Raw genomic sequence first — 18,851 nt, 5'->3', positions numbered from 1 at the left:
ATCCTTCATGTTGAACTGTTGTTGTTTTTTTAAAAAATCACCTTTCTCAAGTGTCTATTATAATTTACATTTTAAAGCTTTGATTTCTAGGTCAAGTGTCTTCGTGGAAGGGCAACATGATGATTTGAAGTATGACAGAAGTACGAACGCTGTTTCAGAGGCTAGGAATATTAATGGCCAAATCTAGGTGAGTACATTTTCATTTGGCCAAACGTTCCTCTTCACCAGGTTCTGCAATCTTTTCCTGAATGGGTTCAAAGGAAAACTATGGTTTAAATGTCATTAATAAAGCTCTCTTCCCTAAAGTAGCTTGGCAGAAATAAGTCGCTCTTACCAAAAAATGTTGGAGCTTCATTTTTCTGAGTAATTTTTTACTGGTAATAAAACCGCTTTCTTAAGATATAGTTTCATTAATTGGTTCAAAGGTGGTGGTTCTCTAAGGCTAGATTTGTACCTTGGGTATGCTCTTAGATCTGATGTTTACTTTAGATCAGGGGTGTAGAGCCTCAGGCCTGGGGGGTAAATACACCGTTTCTGGAATCCCAATCCAGCCCTTTGGGGTTCCCCAGATGATCATGCCCCCTTTCCCCCAACCACCAATCATTTAGTGGTTTCCCAGCTTTTCTAGAGTTTCCCCCTAGTTACTGACAGTAAGAGCTCTAAGCTGAAATATGCTTGTATTTTGGTTGTGTGTCTTCCTTGGCTTTTGCCCTGCTCTCCTCTGGAGTGTGGCCCCTGAGAGCTTCACCAAAATGTTATTTATTTATACATTTATATCCCGCCCTATTATCACTGGGATCTCAGGATGACATACAGATAAAATCAGAATATAAACATAATTTACACAGCTAAAAACGTATTAAATCGTTAACAAATTAAAACCAGTAGAAAATCTTTAAAAGCAATAAAACAAAGCATGTGTAATCATGGAGGATTTAGTGTGTAACCATGATAAAAAGCCATGTTTTTACTTGGCGCCGAAATGAAGCCAGTGTTGGCGCCAGTTAGGCCTCCAAGTACTCTGGGCCACGGACTCCACCTGGGCCTCCAGTGACAAGGATCTAGGAGAACTCCCAAGCCTATGCACCTGCTCCTTCAGAGGGAGTGAAACCCCATCCAGAACAAGCTGCTTACCCAGTTACTGGACTTGGGAACCACCAATCCATAGAGCTTCCGTCTTATCAGGATTCAGCTTCAGTTTATTAGCCCTCATCCAGCCCATTACAGCTCCAGGTACTGGTCCAGCACCTTCATTGGCCCAGCTGACTCCGAAGTCAAGGAGAAATAGAACTGAGTATTGTCCGCATACTGATGGCACCCAAACTCAACCCCTAGTGACCTCATCCAGCGACTTCATATAGATGTTGAACAGCATGGGGGATGGAATAGACCTCTGTGGCACCCCACAGCTTAATAGCCATGGGGTGGAACAGGAATTCCCCAATACCAATCTCCGGAATCTGCCCTGCAAGTAGGAGTGGAACTACTGTAATACAGTGCCTCCTACTCCCATCACCCAGAGCAGATCCAGTAAGATACCATGATCAAAGTCACTGAGAGATCCAGGAAGATCAACAGGGTATCACTTCCCCTGTCTTTCACCCAAAGTAGGTCATCACTCAGAGCAACAAGGCTTATTCAGTACCATGCCCTGGCCTGAAACCAGACTGAAATAGATCCAGGTAATCAGTTTCTTCCAAGAATGTCTGAAGCTGCCCAGCCACCACATGCTCAAGCACCTTGCCGAGGAGGTCCTCTTCAGGAGAGGGTGCACTACAGCCTCTTTCAAGGCAGCAGGCACCACCCCCTGACAGAGTGAGGCATTTACCACCCTCTGGATCCACCCAATCAATCCATCTCTGCTAGATCGTATTAGTCAAGCTTATATGTGGTGGGACGGACTGATTCAAGTGTCTTGTCCACATCATCAGGCTGCAACAATTAGAACTGATCCCAGGAAACATGACCAGACGGGGCACTGGACACCTCCCCAGGCTCTGCGATAACTGTGATATCAAGTTCTGAGCGAATACAAGCAACTTTATCCTCGAAGTGCCTAGCAAATTTATTACAGCAGATGACTGAGGGTTCCAATCCAGGTTTCTCTAAACCCAAGCCTTGTCCCAATAGGCTCTTAACCACTCAGAATAATTCTGCTGGGCAACATGTCGAGGATGAGATAACGGAGACAAAAGTAAGATTTGTCTGATCTTCAATCATACTCCCTCCAAGACCTGTGCCACCTGCACTCGCTATCACCCAGTCTGTTTCATTGCCCATAGATGATCTTTAAACCAAGGGGAGTTACGGGCTCCACAGCACCGAAGTGGGCACTTGGGAGCAATTGTTGATGGCCTTTCCCATCTCACCATTCCATAGTGAGACCAAGGCCTCAACTAAATCACCAGCTCTATCAGCCAGAAAATCCCCCAGAGCATCCAGGAATCCTTTCGATTCCATAAGTCTCCAGGGGCAAACCATCTTAATCAATCCCCCACCCCTACAGGGAGGATCTGCTACTGGCAAACCAAATTTCACAAGGAAATGATCTGTCCATGGGGTTGTTGAAAGCCCCCCCCCCCAAAAAAAACACCCCAGATCATCCCCCATCCGATCAACAGTAAAAACCAGGTCTAGGGTATGTCCTCCCATATGTGTCGGGCCAACGAAGTACTGAGACAAACCCATGTTTGTCATGGTAGGCATGAAGTCCTGAACAGGCCCTGTCAGGATGGCCTCGACGTGGATGTTGAAAGTCCCCCAAAACTATAGTCCCAGGGTTATCCAACACCACCTCTGACCACCCTAGCCAGCTCAGGCAGGGGGACTGCTGGGCAGTAGGGTGGGTGGTATACCAGCAGCATGCCTGTTCTATCTCTTTGGCCCAGCACAAGGTGCTAGGAGGGATGGGCTTCCTTGTGAGAAAGATGGAATCCTTATGGATGATGGCAACTCCTCCCTCCTCTCCACCCCCTGGGCCCTCCAATCTAGGCTAGTGCTACGCTGTGTATCCAGGTGGACAGAGCTGAGACAGATCTACTCTGCTCAGATCATCCACCCAGGTCTCTGTAATGCACACCAGGTCAGCCCTTTCATCCATGATCAAGTCATGGATAGTGATTGTTTTATTGTGGACTGACCTGGCATTCAAAAGCAGCACCAGCAGATCTGACAGGGCAACCTGGATCTTGGGACCAAAAGTTGGGACGAATTTCAAATATCTGTCCCGCCTTTCACTCAACCGGGGACTTGGGTTGAAAGGTTCAACATCCCTGCTTCAAATGCTCCCGTGGCATCTGTAGCACAAAGCACCTTTTGGCCACAAGTTAGGGAGGCACCAACTCTTGACTTGAACCCCGAATGAGAAAACTACAGAGACTCGATTCTTAAATTTGATAACTTTATTATCTCACTACTGCTAGATTAAATTTAATCTAAGTGTCTTGCTTCTAACTTTCTTGCTTCTGCTTTTACGTTTTTAAGGTACAGAGTTTTAAAATATCTTTATTGTTTTGCTGCCTTTTGTTATGGTTTGTACACTGCTTTGAGTATTTTTAATATTCAAACTGGCTTTTCAGTTTTTTAAATAAATAAAAAGGATTTTTTCCCAAGTCAAATGGATTCCTAATGGGTAATGGGTTCCTTCATCACGAGGTGTGTTTAGGACAAGACATCTACACGATTGCTTGTAACTTAAATTACTATTGGCTCCTTTTTGGGGTTTAGCATGTCCACTAATTTTATAATTTTAAAAGAATAAACAGATTGTTAATAGTATTTCAACTTCCTCCTGATGTCTTGTACTATAGCTCCCATGATTCCCAGCCACTGGCCATGGGGAATTATGGGAGTTGCAGTCCCAACATATCTGGAGGTTGGGGAAGGTTGATTTATACTTTGAGGTTCTTGTTCCATTACTGGAGCAAAGTAGTTTAGTAACTTTGTGATGGTTACGAATTTTTCAGTCATTTAGTTTCCCTAATATTATTTATGCTAACTGTTTTAAACAAAGTACTATAACTTTCTATCATGCAGGCTTACATTCTATCTCTCCACAATTGTATGTAATTGTGCCATATCTGTCAATATTCTTCCTTTCTGTGGAACTTTAGGCAAGTTGTATGACATTTATATGTATTACTTTCATCTCTCTTTTACAAAATTGTTCTCATTATTTTGGTTTTAGCAATCACATGGTCTTCTAAAGAAGTCATGGGTAGCTGTTGTAGCTGTCCAGATAAAGAAACAGTCCCCGATAACCATCGAAACAAATTTAAGGTAAAATTCTATGTGGGATTTTTTCACTTTGGGTGTGAACTCATTTTGGGATAGCAAGAAAGGCACAAAAAACGTAAAGGTTGATGTGGAGTTGTTGTTTTTAATTGACTTTAGTTTTCAAGTTTGATATAAACTTGAAATAAACTAGTCCAAAGTATTTGTGTTACAAATATTGTAGGACTGTTCCACGATTACTACAGACACAGCCTGGATTTTTCTCTTCCCATAGCATTATGGGAATAAATACAAATGATGTAATTAATCACCACAATAATTGGGAGGAAACACTAGCAGTCAGTCTGAAATGTTTTGCGGGAGGTGGAAGGTATATGTGGCCTGCACACCCTGATATCACTCTAGAGATAAAATAAAGTACATTTGAGCTCTGCATTGTCCCTGGGAGCCATGCCAAATTTCTTTGTTTATAAATATAGGGTTTTTGAATAATATGTTTGCTCAGTTAAATTTGGTATGGTACATGGCTGCAGTTAATGAATTGTAAACCGTTCTGCTGCTGTTTGCCTTAAAAGCACTAACTTTTGATTTTCTAAAAAAATGTTTTATAGGTTATTAATGTGGATGATGATGGTAATGAATTGGGTTCTGGTATAATGGAACTTACAGACACAGAACTAATCTTATATACCCGTAAACGGGATTCTGTCAAATGGCATTACCTCTGTCTGCGCCGTTATGGATACGATTCCAATCTCTTCTCATTTGAAAGTGGTCGAAGATGTCAAACTGGACCAGGTATGTATAATAGCTTCTTATTTCATAAGTCGGTTAAGTTGAATTAAGATGCAAGGTTAGGGTGTGTATGTTGGTCCACAGAAGGCCTAGAATAGATAGATATATTAGTCACTGGACCAACAGTAGTTTCAAGCATCATTCATTAGCTGGTCTCAGTTAAAACAGATAACCTGCATCAATAAAATTCATTTTGGTACTTCCTACCTCCTGCAAATCAGAATAGGTATTTATTCAGATCACCAAATAAGCTGAAAATGGCACATCCTCATTTGATACTTCAATCAGTGAATGTTAGTAAGACCTCTAACTAGCTCATATTTCAGGAGACAGTGGAATGTTGGATTATAATTATATGCATTACTTTTATAATGTCAGAAAGGGAATAAAACAGAGCCCTTGGGATTGCACAAAGGATTTGCACTAGTCCTGAATTTCCCCCCTTTGAACAGCTGCCCACATTGCTGTATTTTTCAGATACCCCTTAGTTCCTAAAGTACCTTTGTCCTGCAGTCTGGAAGGTCTAAAGCCCCTTTAGTTACAAGTCTAAAGCCCCTTTGGGCGCAGGAAAAGGATTTCACTATTTTGAGGGATGCTGGATTATAATTATATGCATTTATTTTAGCATGTTAGAGAATAACCAATTTTTTACTGAATAAATTGCAGTACTTGTGCCAAAAGCTTGGATAGGTAGTAAGTATTTATTAGTTAAAATATTTATAGCCTGTATTTCTGCCTCATAACAGGTTTCCAAGACTGCTTGCAATAAAGGAATATTAACACAGAGGGAGGTAGTTAGACTATCTGAAGGAGGATAGAGACTGGCTGGTTGGCCACTGTGTGAACAGAGTGCTGGACTAGATGGACCCTTGGTCTGATCCAGCATGGCACTTCTCATGTTCTTATGACCACAGAGTAGCAAAATGGATTTTTTTCATTGTTCACCATGTAAGATGTTGGGCAGAAATCCATGCTTGAATCAGTTTTTGGGTGGGTGGAAGTGGAAACTGAAGAATTCAGTCAAATAAAAGTGACAAGAGATGAAGAACTGACAAAAATGAACAAGCCATCAGGTATGGATAGTGTACCTAAAAAGTTCTTAAAGAGATAAAATGAAAATTTATTTATCTTCTAACAAAAAATAGTAGCTTGTCACTAAAACTGGTCTCCTTGCTGGAGGAGTCAAACAAAGTCAATGTAACACATTTTTAAGAGGATCCAAGGAAAATACAGTCTTATTAGACTAACTTCTGTACCAGGAAATGTGGTGGAAAGAATTGTTAAAGCTAGACTTATTAAACACATAGAGCAAAAAGTTGTGATTGAGGAAGAATTAGCATGGCTTCTGCAAAAGAAAGTACCGCCTTGCCAAACTTTTAGAATTCCTTCAAGTGAGTCAATAGACATGTGGATAATCCAGTAAACATTATATACTTGGACTTCCAAAAAGCTTTTCATAAAAGTCCTTCTCCAAAGGCTATTGAATAAACTAACCAGCCATGGAATAACAAGACAGGTCATCTTCTGAACTGGTAACTTTGACCACTTACCTCGCTGGCTTGAGTCTGTGGGAGTTGTAGTCTAAAACATTTCAAGGACACCAGGTTGCTTATCCCTAGGTTAAAGAATACATGGCAAAGGGTGGGAGTAAGTGAACAGTTCTCACAATGGAAGTAAGTGAGTGATGGGTCCCCCAAATATCTTGATTGGGACCAGTGCTATTTTAGCTTGATTATAAATGACGTAAAGTCAAGGTGAAGAACCAAGATGGCAGGTGACACCAAATTATTGAACATAGTGAAAATCCAAGCAGACTACAGCAAGTGCCAAAATCATCTTTAAGCTGGATGAACAGGCAACACATTGGCAAAGAAGAGTCAATGTAAATTGATACACTATATCAGTGCAGTGGCAGGGAAAGAGGCATGTTGCAATCAGTGGCTAGTACCTTAATTTGTTTGTATAAATCTATGGTGTGGCCATATTTGGGAAACTCTGTAGAATTCAGTTTGCTTTAGCTTAAAAATGATACCATAGAACTAGAAAAAGTTCAGAAAATGAAAATCAACATGACCAAAAGATTAGAGCACCTTCTCTATTGGAAAAGGCTAAAACGTTTGAGGCTTTTTAGTTGACAAAAAGGACCACTAAGTGGGGAAATGATCAAAGGTTATAAAATTGTGCGTGGTGGGAAGGAAATGGATAGAGAACTTTTTTCTCTCCTCCTTTTACAATGATAGAAGTCTTGCAATAAATTCAGAAAAAGTTTCTTCACAAAATGCATAATTAATTAATGGAACTCACTGTTACAAAATGTGGTGGTCTCTGGCTTTAGCTGGCTTTGATGGGATTATTTGACTTCTTGGAGGATAGGTCTGTCATTGCCTATTAGCTATGATACGTAATTGGAGCCTCCGTATCAAGATGCAGTGTGCTTCTGAATCCCAGTTGCTGGGATCAAATACCCAGGGAAAGCAATTGCTTTCATGCCTTGTTTATGGATTTGGTTGAGTCATAAAACTCAAATCATGACCTTGCATAAATCAAGTTACAGCTCTAACCTCTCCGATTGCTCTTGTGTGGATAAGTGATATAAACTATAAACACATTTATATCCTCAAAGTACAGTATCGTTTTTATTGGTTTTTTAACTAAATCATATCACAGAACAGCCACACGAAGGGAATTTTTCAACCATTCCGTTAAGAACCCAGCTATCCATTAGCATTTGAAAACAAGGACATGTACTTGGAGGCATCTATTTACCAGCATTTTATATTATTTTTTTCATGGTATGATGAAATGCAGCAGAAATGAAATGTGTTTTATATGGCTTGCCTTGTGTAACTACCAAAAAACTATCCCTTTTATCTCCAGCCTATTGTATAAGCAACAATGTTTTCCTGCTTGTGTGAGAGGTTTCTGTTTGTGTGTTTTATTAAGTATTGCTAGATTTAATAGCTATCATAAAGAGAACATTTCAATGGAAATAGTTTAATATTCAAGTGCTTGACAAATAGTATATATTTAAGCTACCCAAGGATTATAGGCTACAGCTGCACAATGTCATCTCCAGCTGGTGAACAACGAGAGCATTTCCAAAGGTCATATCAGTTAGAACCATAATTCTTAAAATGCAAACTAGGCCTCCCTAAGGAAAAGGAGGACATCTACCACATGGCAATGCAAAGCTACAGTCTGTTTTAAACTTTTATGCTGTAAACTAGGGCTGGCCAACATGTGGCCCCCTAGAGGCTGCCTGGGTACCCGGCCACCCAAATCGCCACACCCCCACACATGCCGCGATGACTGTTGCACAGGGCCGCTAGGGTAATCTTCGTCATGCATCCTGTGTAGCAGCAACACCGGGCTCCTACCCGCCTACCAATCAGCTGTTTGGTGGGAGCCAGATTATACTGCAAAATGGGTGTGCGAGAAGAGTTAACCCCATTTCCCCCCACAATCCCAAGTGGGAGTCTCTATCATAGTTACTGGGAGGAAGAGGAATTGGCTTAGATCTTTCCCTCTTCCCAACTATCATGACCCAAGCTACTGGTGTGTTAGGTGTGGGGAGGGTGTATATATGTGTGGGTAGTAGGGACGAAGTGTGCTTCTGTGTGAGGGCAGCTGTACAGCCCCCAGGCCACCCCATGGGCTTGAAATTGGCCTCTGAAGCCCTCAAAGTTGCCCATAGACTGTGTGGATTTCAGGACTGTAGATCTGTGTTTCTTGAAACAACTTGCTTTAGGAAAACTGAGCACCTTCCCAATCAGTTCAGTTCATGACTATCTCCCTCGCCCTTCTCAGTAAGGTTTGGATGACATATAGCCAATAGACTAGAATCTTCAGGTTTCACAATTTGTTACCACACTTATTTGCATTGGCTGAAATAGAGTAGCATATAATAGTTTTAATATGTTAGATAAGCTAAAGCTCAGCAATAGGAAAAACACACACTTGTTAACAAGAATGTCAACTTTAACTTAATGCTTTCAATGGAAGAATAATCCAAAGCTGCAACTGCACTGGTTCTCTCTTTGCTGATAATGGTAAGTTGGGCTCCCCCTGCTGTTGAAAGGCAAAGTGGAACAATACTAGAGGGAAATCCATGGTATTGTCCGCTTTGTTTTTGTGTCTATCCTTGAGTCCAAAACCAAATTGGCTTTGTCTGTTTTACCCAAATCTGTCTTATAGTCCTTCATTCCTTAACCTTTACATGAACCTGGACTTTGTACCCCGTGTCAAATCCTTTTTACCTTTTTGTGCAGGAATTTTACATTGATTTTGTTACAGTAATTGAGCAGGAAACCTGAAATACCTTTGCTGCAGCAAAACTGCTCTCGCAAGAGACTACTGCTTACCAAGATGGTTTTGTTTCCTGAAGTGCATCCCAAAATTTCTCTTTTGGGTTCCTTTATTTTTATTCACTTGATCTTTTGTTTAAATGTGTGATTTTAAGGGATTAAAAACTTGTTTAAAAAGCTTTCATGTAATTAAATTTGATAGACCTCTTTTATTAACAGGTATACGCTTAAATGGACTTACCAACATTTGTTAATGAAAGCACATCTTTTCTATTAAAAGGGTATCTAACAAATGGTGTGTTATTGTAGGAATATTTGCATTCAAGTGTGCCCGTGCAGAAGAACTCTTTAATATGTTGCAAGAGATCATGCAGAATAATAGTATAAATGTGGTAGAAGAGCCAGTAGTAGAAAGGAATCCACACCAAACAGAGATGGAAGTTCCAAGAACACCCCGAACACCAACCAGTAAGTCCATTTTTCTTGAATGTTGAGTGTGAAACTTTTTTAAAATTAATTTTTAGTGTAAAATTTCAACAAAACGAAGAAGAGGGGGAAAATGTAGCTAGATTTGAATATATCAATTTCAGTGCATAAATATGAAATGTAGGCGTGTGTATGCATATATATATATGAAAATACAACTTTCTAAGAACTATACATAAACTTCAACAAAAGTAGATCAAATATCCATAAAAGTATCCACTCGGAAGTGGTGTCTATATACATGTTCAAATGTTGTAAGCGTTGCTAGGAGATGAGTGTAATATCAGCCTTTTAGCTGTCAAAAGAAGGCAGAGAATTCACTTGCGCTGACCATGTGTTCACTTCCAGGAAGTACGAAATGGGGCAATTCATATCCCTATTCCATTTCTGCTTAAGATCCTGTGTATCAGTTTTATTCACCAGTAATAAGTATTTATAAACGTGGATTGTGGTCAATATGACCATCGGCCTTAATAAGCGTTTCCAATCACAAAGGTGACTCTGAAGCTGTAAAAACGGCGTGCCAAACTTCGATTCTAACAATTTTTGCAGCTGCAAGTATTGCCATTCAGCCGTAGCAGGCAAGTCGTATTTGGTACACAAATCCGAGAATGACACAAACTCATCATCAGCACTCGCTAGTTGATCCAAGATAAAAATGAACTTATTTCCCAAACAAACATGCATTGTAATTGTTACAAGAAAAAAATATCTATTTACGATTAAAATGAGACTTCATGCTAAACAGTAGAAGACTGCCCACATGCTTTATGCACTGTAGAATTTACACATGGTTAGGTGAGGACCTGTGACATTTAGGGTTTGTTTGGCTCTCCTATATACGCATGTAAAGACACACAGCATGTTCACTTCCTTAAAGGTTAAGTGCCCAGAACTTTCAAGAGGCAGAACAGTATGGCATGGAAACCAAAATGTCCATGCATTATGGTTGATTGTTTAAAATTTAGGCATGGGGTGAGGAATCTCTTTCAGCCCAGGGGTGGGGGCGGGAGCAAAGAGGCCAGGACCAAAGGCAAAAGGGATGGAGTAAAAAGTAGATTTTGGAAGGTTCCTTGACATTTTATCTCAGGAGAACAACTTATACGCCAACATCTTGGGTAGTGCGCTAATTCTTTCTGCTGCAAATTCTACCTTAACCATAATTGTATCATTTTGTCACTACCCAGTTGCTAGGGAACATGGGTGGGAGGTTGCTGTTGCACTCATGTCCTGCTTGTGGGTTTCTGGTGGGCAGCTGTTTGGCCACTGTGTGAACAGAATGCTGGACTGGATGGACCCTTTGGTCTGATCCAGCATGGCTCTTCTTGTGTTCTTAACTGAAATGGTCTGTGCTATCCTGAATGTACTGTTAATCAGAACTTGAAAGCAGTCTTTGAAGCAGGTTTCAAAACTCTTTTGACACAGAAGCCTGCTTAGCATTGCCCCTAGTCAAGCCTCTTCCAATGTAAGCCTTAACCATATTGAAGGATGTATTTGGACTTGCACTGGAGAGAGGAGGGACATGTTCCTATAGCCTGCTGCTAATCCCTTGACCCTGTTGTGAGGTGACTGGGAGTGTTGTGTGTATATGAGCCCTGTTTACTAGTACTGCATTTTTTTAAGTACAAAGTCATCTGAAAAGATATTTGGCTCAGAACTTCACATTCTTTCATAATCATCTGCTGCTGATTGCACAGCACCGGTGTATTTGAATACTGTACAATTAGGGAGAAATCCTTGATGAGAAAATTAACAATGAATCAATTGTGGCTAAAAAGACAAATTGGTGGTAGGCAGGGAATCCTTACCATATAATGACTTTTAAAATTTGAGAATTGCTGATCAAAAAGCTTGTAAAATCTCTCTCTGTGTGTCTCTCCCCTCCTCCCTTTAACCATTTAGTAGAAATAGATCATTGTACACATGGGAAGTAGATCAATTGTCCACCCAAGAAGAAAGCAGGTTGTTTCCTGGTAAAGAGGGTAAACAAGGGAGTTAATTCTTTCTCCAGGATCTCATGATGTCAGATTATTCCCCTTACCCTCATCACGGTTTTTGAACTTTAGTGTTTATTTTTTTCTTGTTTTAAATGTTATACTACTTTCTGTTACACTTGTGTTCTATTTAAACAATTTTGGACACCAATTCTAAATGCAGCTGTTCTAAATGCATTATTACTATGCTGATATACACCTCTATAATATGTTTTCCAAAGAAAAGGCTAGCATTTAATACCACCAAGATAACTGGATTTTCTTTTTAATCAGCACCTGGGTTGAGTGGGCAGAGTTTACCTAATGGGTATCCAAGATATCCCTCCTATGGAGATGCTTCATCACATCCCTCCAGCAGGCACCCTTCTGTAGGAAGTACACGTCTTCCTTCAGTAGGTGAAGAGTCAACACATCCCTTGCTTGTAGCAGAGGAGCAAGTAAGCTTGTTTGAATTTTATTTTATAGTATTCATATTCCAATCTAATTCTCCTGTACTCAGTCATGATTCTATAAAATTATATTGAAATGGTTAACACTTGTTTTCCATGATGGAAGTGCTCTAAAGCTGTTTTCTTGTTTGAATATGTCTTCATGGTACCATGTACCAGGGCATGTCGAATATGTGGTCTTGCACAAAAAGGTAATATGGCAAAGTGTAAAATAGCCATGTGCTACTGCAGTTGACATTTGACTCTGTCGTTTGCAGGTTCATACTTACGTGAACACAACTGGTGTACAGGAGGAAAGGAAAAACAGGCCAAGTGTGCGTACACCTCTTGAACGAAAGATTTCCAATACAGAAACAAGCAAGGCGAGAGAAGATGAAACCTGTTCCGATGAGAGAGATGCCCAGGTTGTACTGGAACCTGAAGGAGTTAAATTTGTTTTGGGCCCAACACCTGTCCAGAAACAGCTTATGGAAAAAGAAAAACTGGAATCATGTGGGAACAGTACTCACGCTAGTGGGAACAGCACTGAAACTAGTGGTAGCAGTACTCAAGCTAGTGGGAGTAGTAACAATGAATGGGACACTGGGGATGACGGTGATGAACGCAGAGAGGGTTCCTCTGGTAACAAGCTAGCGTATGAAAATGTAAATAGATTGTCCATCCCTAGTGCCCCAGGGCTCAGGAGAGGTCGTCTGATATCATCTAGTACCTCTGATACCCAGAATATCAACAATTCAGCTCAGAGGAGAACTGCATTGCTAAATTATGAAAATCTGCCATCTTTGCCTCCAGTTTGGGAAGCTCACAAGCTAAGTAAAGACGAGGATGACAGTTTAGGACCAAAGACACCTTCTCTGAATGGCTATCACAATAATCTAGATCCCATGCATAACTATGTCAATACAGAGAATGTAACAGTGCCATCAAGTGCTCACAAAGTAGAATATGCAAGACGTCGGGACTGTACCCCAACAGTCTTTAATTTTGATATTAGGCGACCAAGTTCAGAACACAGGCAGCTCAATTATATACAGGTTGATTTGGAAGGTGGCAGTGACTCTGACAACCCTCAGACTCCAAAAACTCCTACCACTCCACTTCCACAGACTCCAACCAGGCGCACAGAGCTGTATGCTGTGATAGACATTGAAAGAACAGCTGCTATGTCAAGCTTGCAGAAAGCACTGCCACGAGACGACGGTACTTCTAGAAAAACTAGACATAACAGTACTGACCTGCCTATGTGAGCCTGGAAAGCATTAGTTAAATATCATTTGCACCTTTGTGAAGTTTTTTTTTTAAAAAAAATTGAATGAGTGCTCTGTTTTGATCTTTAAATGCTATCACCTTTCATAGATTCATAGATTTTTCTGAATACTTCATATGCTTCTTTAAAGGGAATTTAAGATAGAAAGATGATTAAATAACACTGTCATTTTACAGGTATAGTCACAGCTTTCGGATGGCATTTCCATCATTTTATAGTGCCTATTTTACTCAATAAAAGTTGTAGTAACATGCGAGTTTTAACAGACTGGCCACATGCCTAAAGTCAGTTGAAGGCATTATGACACTTTTATGCCTCCTGAGACTTGCTTTACTCAGAGATTAGTATAATCTCTCATAGTTCATGTCTGTAGATTCACATATTCCAGGTGAATTTATGGCTTCATGTAGTATAAGTGAGAGAGATTCTGGTCAGTCTGAGTTGAATCAAAACATGGTATAAATTCCTTTGTCTAGCATGTGTGGACTGAATGACTTTCTGGCACATAAACTGGTGCTTAGTTGATGGGAGAGGACTGATAGGTGACTGTTATTCTCCAATAAACCCCAATAGGACCAGCTTCCCATGAAGAGCGCAAGTCTATTAATAACCAATTAGTAAATATCAAACTTTAAGAATGGCTGGCTTGGGAGGGAGAAAAACTGATGGAAATCAGTAGCTTCATAAACTTATATTAGAGTGTCATTTAGCACTTGGTTTCATTTTTAAAATAGTCCATGAACTAATGACCAGATGCACTTTAAAACCACCAACCATACATCCAGCAGCTAGTAATTAAAAAAAACAAGCTCTGTTGTCAGATCCATTTACATTTCTGAATAAGCTGTATAGTAATTCTAGGATTTGTTTTTGCTCTTATCAAATTGAAAGTAACTGACTAATATAAAGAAGGTATATCATTTAGCAGATAAAGGATATATACTGGATAAATTTGTACTTTTTGACAAGTTGGGATGGCTGAAATTAAAGGAGTAAGTATGGTGCTGTATGGTTAAAGGGCTATAAATGGTTTGGCAAGGACATAAAGGATGGGATGCTAGGTATATACTGGGCCCTTAGTTTGGGTTACATCCCCTGTGACCTCTCTCAAAACTGATCTTGGATCCTCTGGAGCAGTGTTCTACACAGTGTGAGGGGATGCAGCCAGAAGGGGAAAAATCAGCAACCCTCCTTTACATATGCATAAGCACTATCCACTAGTGCACAGGGCTCCTTGGATTTCAGCCTATACATTAAATTTGTTTTTTTCAGACCGTCTTGAGAGAAGAGCTTCAGGCTTGACTTGTCACTGTTGCCATGTGAGAGGTCACATCAGTATTGTCTTTTCATCAATGTTCCCTTTCCTCAGAGTCTGAAATCAGCTGATTTCCAAGTGGCAGCTTCACGTCTTTCTGTACAATTGTACAGTTTCCTATACATTAGACATTTGTGATGTAATTCACAACTACATTTTATCTGTGGTGGGATCTTTTTACCTTTTAGTTCTATAAAATGTCTCTTCCATTCTTTGCCTTTCATTTGTTTCTTCACCTCTCTTACACAACCTTTACGTTGCAAACTGTTAATTTTGTACATAGTCTTTGTTCAGTGTATTTGTGTGTTCCATCTTGTCCAATTTCCATATTGCCATTGAAAAAGCATTTTGGAGGCCCATTGGTAATATTGTCACTTAGAAAGGCCTCCTTCGTTACTTGCACAAATGGAAAGATGCATTATGGATGTTTGAGGACAAAAAGTGCTGTGGCACCTTAAGAGGGACAGGTTGAGACATGAGCTTTCATGTTTGGCTTATTCCAGAAGAAAACAGCTGCAGGCCAATGTAATAATCAGGAAGCTGGGTTTCTTACATTGTATGGTTTACCAATGCTAGTCAGTAATTTGGTTCCATAAATAATAAGGTTCTTGGGTTCTACGAGACCAAGATCCCAATCCTTAGCATTTACATTGAAATATCTGCCTAAAATACCAAGCATAACTGCCTAAAATACCAAGCATAACATCCATTCAGTGCTGCCATAATGTACTTTTATTGTGTTGACATTAATGTCAGTGTGTTCCATCTTCACTTTGTTTGCTGGTACAGCGAGTTTTAGGAATGGAGTAGCTACTGAATGTGTAGGGAATCTCTGAAAGTAATATCTATGGATATATGAACATAGATCTTTAATCAGTGCTTGATAGCTTAACTACTGCTGAATAATCCCAGGACATCTGGCATCTGTTGATCTTACCTGATAATCTGTTCATGAGCCCTTTAGATTCACAATAAAGTTCATAGCAGCACAAAGTAGCTGAGCTGGCAATTGCAAAGGAAGTAATAGCTGTTATAAGCTGGTGTGATGAATGTGGAGATCTAACCATTTCTATACATTTTGAAGACATGGGTGGGAAAACAGTGTTTCTGGCTTTTTCCGCCCAGGAAAAGGGGAACAAAACAGAAATAATGGGGGAAATTGAAATATCTGTTTAGTTTCTTATCAAACCTAACTACTTTGACTACATGAAGTGTATAGAGTATAACTTAGCCTGAAATGGTACTGTTTGGAATATTTATGGAATTTAAAATTATAAATACCTTTATTTAAACAATTATACATCTGTCCAGTGTTATGGTGCTGCACCTTGCAGCTCCATGTGTAATGCGACTATCCTATGACTGCTTACCTGGGAACTCAGTGACACTTCCTTCTGAGTAGGCATGCCTAGGATTGTACCATAAGGTACCTTTTCCCAACTGTGAAAAGAAAATTGAAACTATCAATATTGGAGTAAACGTTTTTTTTTAAAAAAAATCTAAGGGCTTAAAATCGTATATAGATCAAAGCATTATCTTGCAGAAAGGTGCTCATAGCATGGGTGCACAAACTTTTTGGCTTTGAGGGCTGCATGTGATGCTGGTTTGGGGGTCGCATGTACACACACATTTACATACATGCACACACACACAACAGCAATCCTGATGCACACAACTCTTTCCTTGCTGCTAGCAGCAGTGGGGAAAGATGCTCTGTGTCAGGATCACTGGAGGAAGGAGTGGGGCGCCTTCTTTCCACCCCCTTCCCCCAGCGATCTTCATACTGATTGTGCTCACCACTGGGGAAGAATGATCTTTATGACGGTCTGTGGGGGAGGGAATTCAGCAGTGGCAAGCCACAACTTATGTACCCCTCTTTTAGAGAGAAGCTCTGAAAATAAACATTCCTGTAGTATAAGGAGTTCTGATATATTTGGATGTTCAGTTAAACTTTGTAATAATATGCTATGTTTGGTTTACAGGCCTACACACACTTAATTGGGAATGAGTACAGTTGACCTCATTGGGACTTGCTTCTGAGTAATCATGAATAGGAGAAGGCCCAAGTGTTCATAGTAACTGTTGAGAAAATTAGTTATTCCAAATCCGTATTTATTTTATTTATATCCCTCATGATCTCAGTAAATGTATAATTGCAAATACAACCATAATGCACATCTTTCTATTATCAGGGTTTAAAGGATCCGTAACTTCAGATTCTGAACTTCTGTTTAATGAACTTTAGAAACGGATCAAATTCCTGCGTATGTTCTGAATTCTGCTACTTTTGAAAGTACTTTTGCAGCATCAGATCTGAGTGTGGCTTAACTAGTAATCCAAACACAGTAGCAATGTTATCATTAGTAACAGTGTGAGTTCGCTGTGTAGCAATATTATTTTAAAACTCTGCTTTTAAAAGTGTTCCCCCCACTTTCTGAATGAAAAAAATGCATAAGTGTGGTTTGCTTCCCCACTCCCTAAAGAAATCCCTTCCGTATTTTCACTAGGGAAAAAATGTAAAATGTTTATTCCTTAGGAGAAAATGTGTGGTTTTTCTCTGGAATTTCACATCTCTACATACCTGCCCCTCAATATTGAACAGAACTATGCAACAGATTTGAAAAAAAGCTATTAAAAAGCTAAGTGTCTTCCAGCAATTGTTGAGCCCAGTCCCCTGCCCCCAAATCCATTAAGCATAAGTAGACTTACCTATTCCAGTGTTCTTAATTCAAAATGGCAGGACAAGAAACATAATAGTAGCCTCTCACTTATGTTCCCCAACAACTGGTATTCAGAGGCATACTAGTTCCGATACCCAAGGAAATGTATATACTTCTTGTTTTGAGTACTTTTGTGAAGAATACTCTGACAAAGCTGCTTTTCTATTCAATTATAATTTTGTCTTGGAAATTTTAAAGGTACTGATTTGGGTATTTTTGAGAAGGTTGGTTAGTTATTGACACTAAAAAAGCAACTATAAAAAGAATATATCAGAATAACATGGAAGCACTTCCTCCCATACAATGTACTGCCGCAAACTGCATCCTGACTGGCAGTATTCCATGCTGGTAAACTCCAGAACCTTGCTTGAGGAAAACAGCTATTGCAAAGTGTACAGTACAGTGTAATGACAAAGAGGATGTGACCAGAACTTCCTTTCTTGACAAAGTCTTGATTTGATCAGTTGTCTGGATTTCCGCCCACCCCCCAGCAACTTTCCTTTGTGTCTTATGTACCTGAACACCACCTACTTGCATGTATATTGGAAAGTAATTAGAGTTACCTTTTTGTTTTCTGTCACAAGTAGCTTCTATGGTTTCGTGTCTGTCTCTTCAGTGGGACAGACAAGTGTGTCTAGCTGCTATCAAATGACAAGATATGCACTTTAGTGGAGACTCATCAACATTGTGATAAATTCATAATTTGCAGATTTGGAGCTCCTTTTACTTTTGTCATCAGTATTAATACTTGCATTGGACTTGCAATGTGCTTAGCAGGAGAGCACTGAACATATACTTTTTGAGGAAATAACTAGCATAATGGTAAAATTTCCTCCACAATGTCCTGCAAAAAGTTGCAATACCCCATCAGTTATAATATTGATTCATATCTCTATATAGGAACATGCCCTAAAAGAATTCAAGATATATTTCTCTGGTCCCCTTATATTTTAACCTTAGGTGTAAAATTACCCTGTCATTTCAATATTGCAGAAGATGTATATGCAAACGTCACCTAATTTTTGAAGTCTTTAAAGATAAATCGTTTTTGTAGTGAGCAGTGCAAGACAAGATATGATAGCTTGCCATACTTGCAAAAATAAAGCTTCTCCAGACTTATTCACTAATGGGTATGTGCAACGCTAGTCTGTCTTTAGTTAAAATTATAGATCAGTTCTGTTTTTGGATTTTTCATCTTCTGGGGCTGTATGTATCCGTCAACATAAATGAAATTATCTTATGCCAATCAAATTTGCATATAAATCTTTATTTTGCATGTTATCCTTCT

The 18,851-nt window shown here is 39.7% G+C and overlaps 1 protein-coding gene across 3 annotated transcripts in view; it reads left to right on the top strand.

Moving 5' to 3' along the window:
• Positions 1-18,271, top strand: part of FRS2 (fibroblast growth factor receptor substrate 2) — a 38,523-nt gene extending 20,252 nt beyond the window's left edge. For 2 of the 3 annotated variants that reach the window (XM_063133899.1, XM_063133901.1), the window contains 6 exons: positions 91-187; positions 4,187-4,278; positions 4,845-5,031; positions 9,642-9,800; positions 12,086-12,249; positions 12,519-18,271. In XM_063133899.1, the coding sequence (XP_062989969.1) occupies positions 4,213-4,278; positions 4,845-5,031; positions 9,642-9,800; positions 12,086-12,249; positions 12,519-13,508 (1,566 nt within the window). In that variant the 5' untranslated portion in view covers positions 91-187; positions 4,187-4,212 and the 3' untranslated portion in view covers positions 13,509-18,271. Of the gene's footprint in view, positions 1-90; positions 188-1,931; positions 2,195-4,186; positions 4,279-4,844; positions 5,032-9,641; positions 9,801-12,085; positions 12,250-12,518 lie in introns of all 3 variants that reach the window. The other variant, XM_063133900.1, reaches the window with a different exon arrangement.
• The last annotated feature ends 580 nt before the right edge of the window (positions 18,272-18,851 follow it).

Source organism: Elgaria multicarinata, chromosome 9 (genome assembly GCF_023053635.1).
Source record: "Elgaria multicarinata webbii isolate HBS135686 ecotype San Diego chromosome 9, rElgMul1.1.pri, whole genome shotgun sequence".
NCBI lineage: Eukaryota > Metazoa > Chordata > Lepidosauria > Squamata > Anguidae > Elgaria > Elgaria multicarinata.
This window is presented reverse-complemented; position numbering and strand designations above follow the sequence as displayed.